At 47.2% G+C, this 2,210-nt stretch overlaps 1 protein-coding gene across 1 annotated transcript; it reads left to right on the top strand.

The window, feature by feature from the left end:
* Window positions 1–685: 685 nt before the first annotated feature.
* Window positions 686–2,097, top strand: Pmar_PMAR020969 (Flagellar radial spoke protein, putative; the record flags this gene model as incomplete). The annotated part of the gene is made up of 9 exons (XM_002788776.1): window positions 686–735; window positions 784–896; window positions 941–1,017; window positions 1,060–1,148; window positions 1,195–1,324; window positions 1,439–1,542; window positions 1,586–1,709; window positions 1,906–2,024; window positions 2,064–2,097. The coding sequence occupies 9 exons, from the start codon at window positions 686–688 to the stop codon at window positions 2,095–2,097; spliced, it is 840 nt and encodes a 279-aa protein (XP_002788822.1).
* Between the last annotated feature and the right edge of the window lie 113 nt (window positions 2,098–2,210).

The raw sequence follows: 2,210 nt of genomic DNA, 5'->3' as shown, positions 1-2,210 counted from the left end.
GTGCCTTTCCTCGACTACTATCCTCTGCTCTGATGCCAACACTGTCTTCTAGAACCCTGCAGCACCTCGATGCCTTCATGCGTCTGGGTTCACTCCCTCACACAGGTCGAGTATTAAATCACGACTAGTATTGGAGTTGATCAAATGGAAATTATTGGGGATGTGCTATCATACGACAAGTCCCTGGTGTTGCTATTGAGAGGTTCACTCGAGCTGGGCAAGAATGAGGAGAAAAAATGGTGATATAAGTGCGGTTACCGAGGATCGAACCTGCATGATCTAAACTGTGGGCTATCATCCGTTTGCTGATGGAGTCTGTATATGTTTTGGCCCATTTTTTGGGCTCCTTTCGTCCCAGTAGACGCCGAGAAGATCTTCGAGAAGGTCGCGACCGCCCTTCGAGAACCTCTCGGAGACTCGTGGAAATCTCCAACCTGGTCCGATTTCCCCAACCCAATGATGTCGTTATTGTCTATAGTATAGAACTCGAAATAGAACTAGGATCGCGAATCCTGGTTATAGAGCTAGCATTCTGATTATATGGCCAGCATGGAATCTATACAAAGTCTTGGATCGAGAATAGTGAACTAAATTGCATTTATCGTGCATGGTTCTGTGTTTCTCTTATACGATGTAGTTGTGCTGTCACTATAAGTGTATATTTTCACCAGCTTAGTGTTTTCATATGGCCACCATCACTAAGCCAGAAGGGAAGGTGGAGCGTATCAAACGCAAGTGCGAGGGTTTGCCTTGTTTTCATGTCGCTGGGACGAAGCTGTTTAGGTTGGGAAATGAGAACAGCACGAAGCAGCCTATGATGAGCCTTATGAACGACAGACGAATATGCAGAGGGAGCACGTATGCAAGGGTGCCGGCACAGAACAGACACGATTCGGGTGAGGAGTGGTATGAAGTTGAGGAGTAATGGTTGTATTATCAGCTCGAATGGATTTAGAGCGGGAAATACAGAAGAAAAAGGTACAACGCGCTAACGTAGTGCAAGAGGTGTCTAGGAGGGTGAGAATTTCTGTGCGATTCACGATTACGATGCAATGTTAGGGGCCTTCTACTGAGGCTACACGGAACCGTCAGGAAAGGAATGTTCAAACGGAGGAATACTATGAGAAGTTGACGACCATAGTCAGAGAGTACTACTGGGTTGGGGTGTTATTGCGGTATTTTTTTCTGCATTAGATATGATGCTGAGACGCAAACTCCATTCGCATACGAGCGTCCTCCGAGCCCTTTGTTCATGCCAGTCTCGAGCGGTAATGATGCCGGTACGCAAATCCTTGAGGGAGAGCTCTTCGATTTTGACAAGGAAGTAATGATAATTAGGGATAGTAGTAGAGTTTCACCACCCTGCATATCACCGCGAATATCGGATTTTTCATGGAGTATTACGCCACTTCACGTAAAGCGGCAGCGTTGCTGTCAGGTTATACCTGTGTTGGAGGTCATCCTGGGAAGGACCATCGAGAAAGCTCTGATGGAAGTGTTGGAGGAAGAGGAGCTGAAGGCGATAGAAAAGCGACAGGCTGAGTAGGGCTGCAGTACAGCCACTGTGAGGAATGTGATGCTTTAGGTTTGCAGCCCTACGTCACGCAGAGCTCTTGGAGGCTCAGCGTATGGAGGGCGTGGAAAAGCGGCGATCTGATGAGAAGGAGCGGAGGAAAACACAGGAGAAAATGAGGGTCACTAAGGAAGGGGTAGGCAGTATGGAATTATATGCACATGGGCAACTACGTGTGTCGGTGACAATATGAAAATTTTGGGAAATTCTTGTTGTTTTCTTTGTATATTTTCACACTAGATGTGTATAAATTGCTGAGCTCAGCTGAGGAGGAAACCCAATACATATTTCAACACTGGAAGTTAGAACGCTCTAGTGTGGTTGGTCATCAGGTCCTTCGCCTGAAAGTCCTTTCGAGGCAACTGTCGAAGCATGTTGTCGCAGGAGTGGAAGCTGATGTGTTTAGAAAACTCCAGGAGCTGGGCAAGTTCGATGCTCCTCAACTAGTAGGGTAATTTTTGCAATTTTCCCGTTATTGGGAGTGTTTCAGATCGACGTTGAAACGAGAGTACTCCCAAACATGATGAGTAGAGTTGCGGAGGAGGTGGCCCTCCGAGATGTCAGTACTCGGCTGGTTGCGGAGTTGATACATGCGGCGTGTGCTCAACGGAGGAGGAGGTTCACTGAGTCACGTGAT

Source organism: Perkinsus marinus (genome assembly GCF_000006405.1).
Source record: "Perkinsus marinus ATCC 50983 genomic scaffold scf_1104296927644, whole genome shotgun sequence".
NCBI classification, from domain to species: Eukaryota; Perkinsozoa; order Perkinsida; family Perkinsidae; genus Perkinsus; species Perkinsus marinus.
This window is presented reverse-complemented; position numbering and strand designations above follow the sequence as displayed.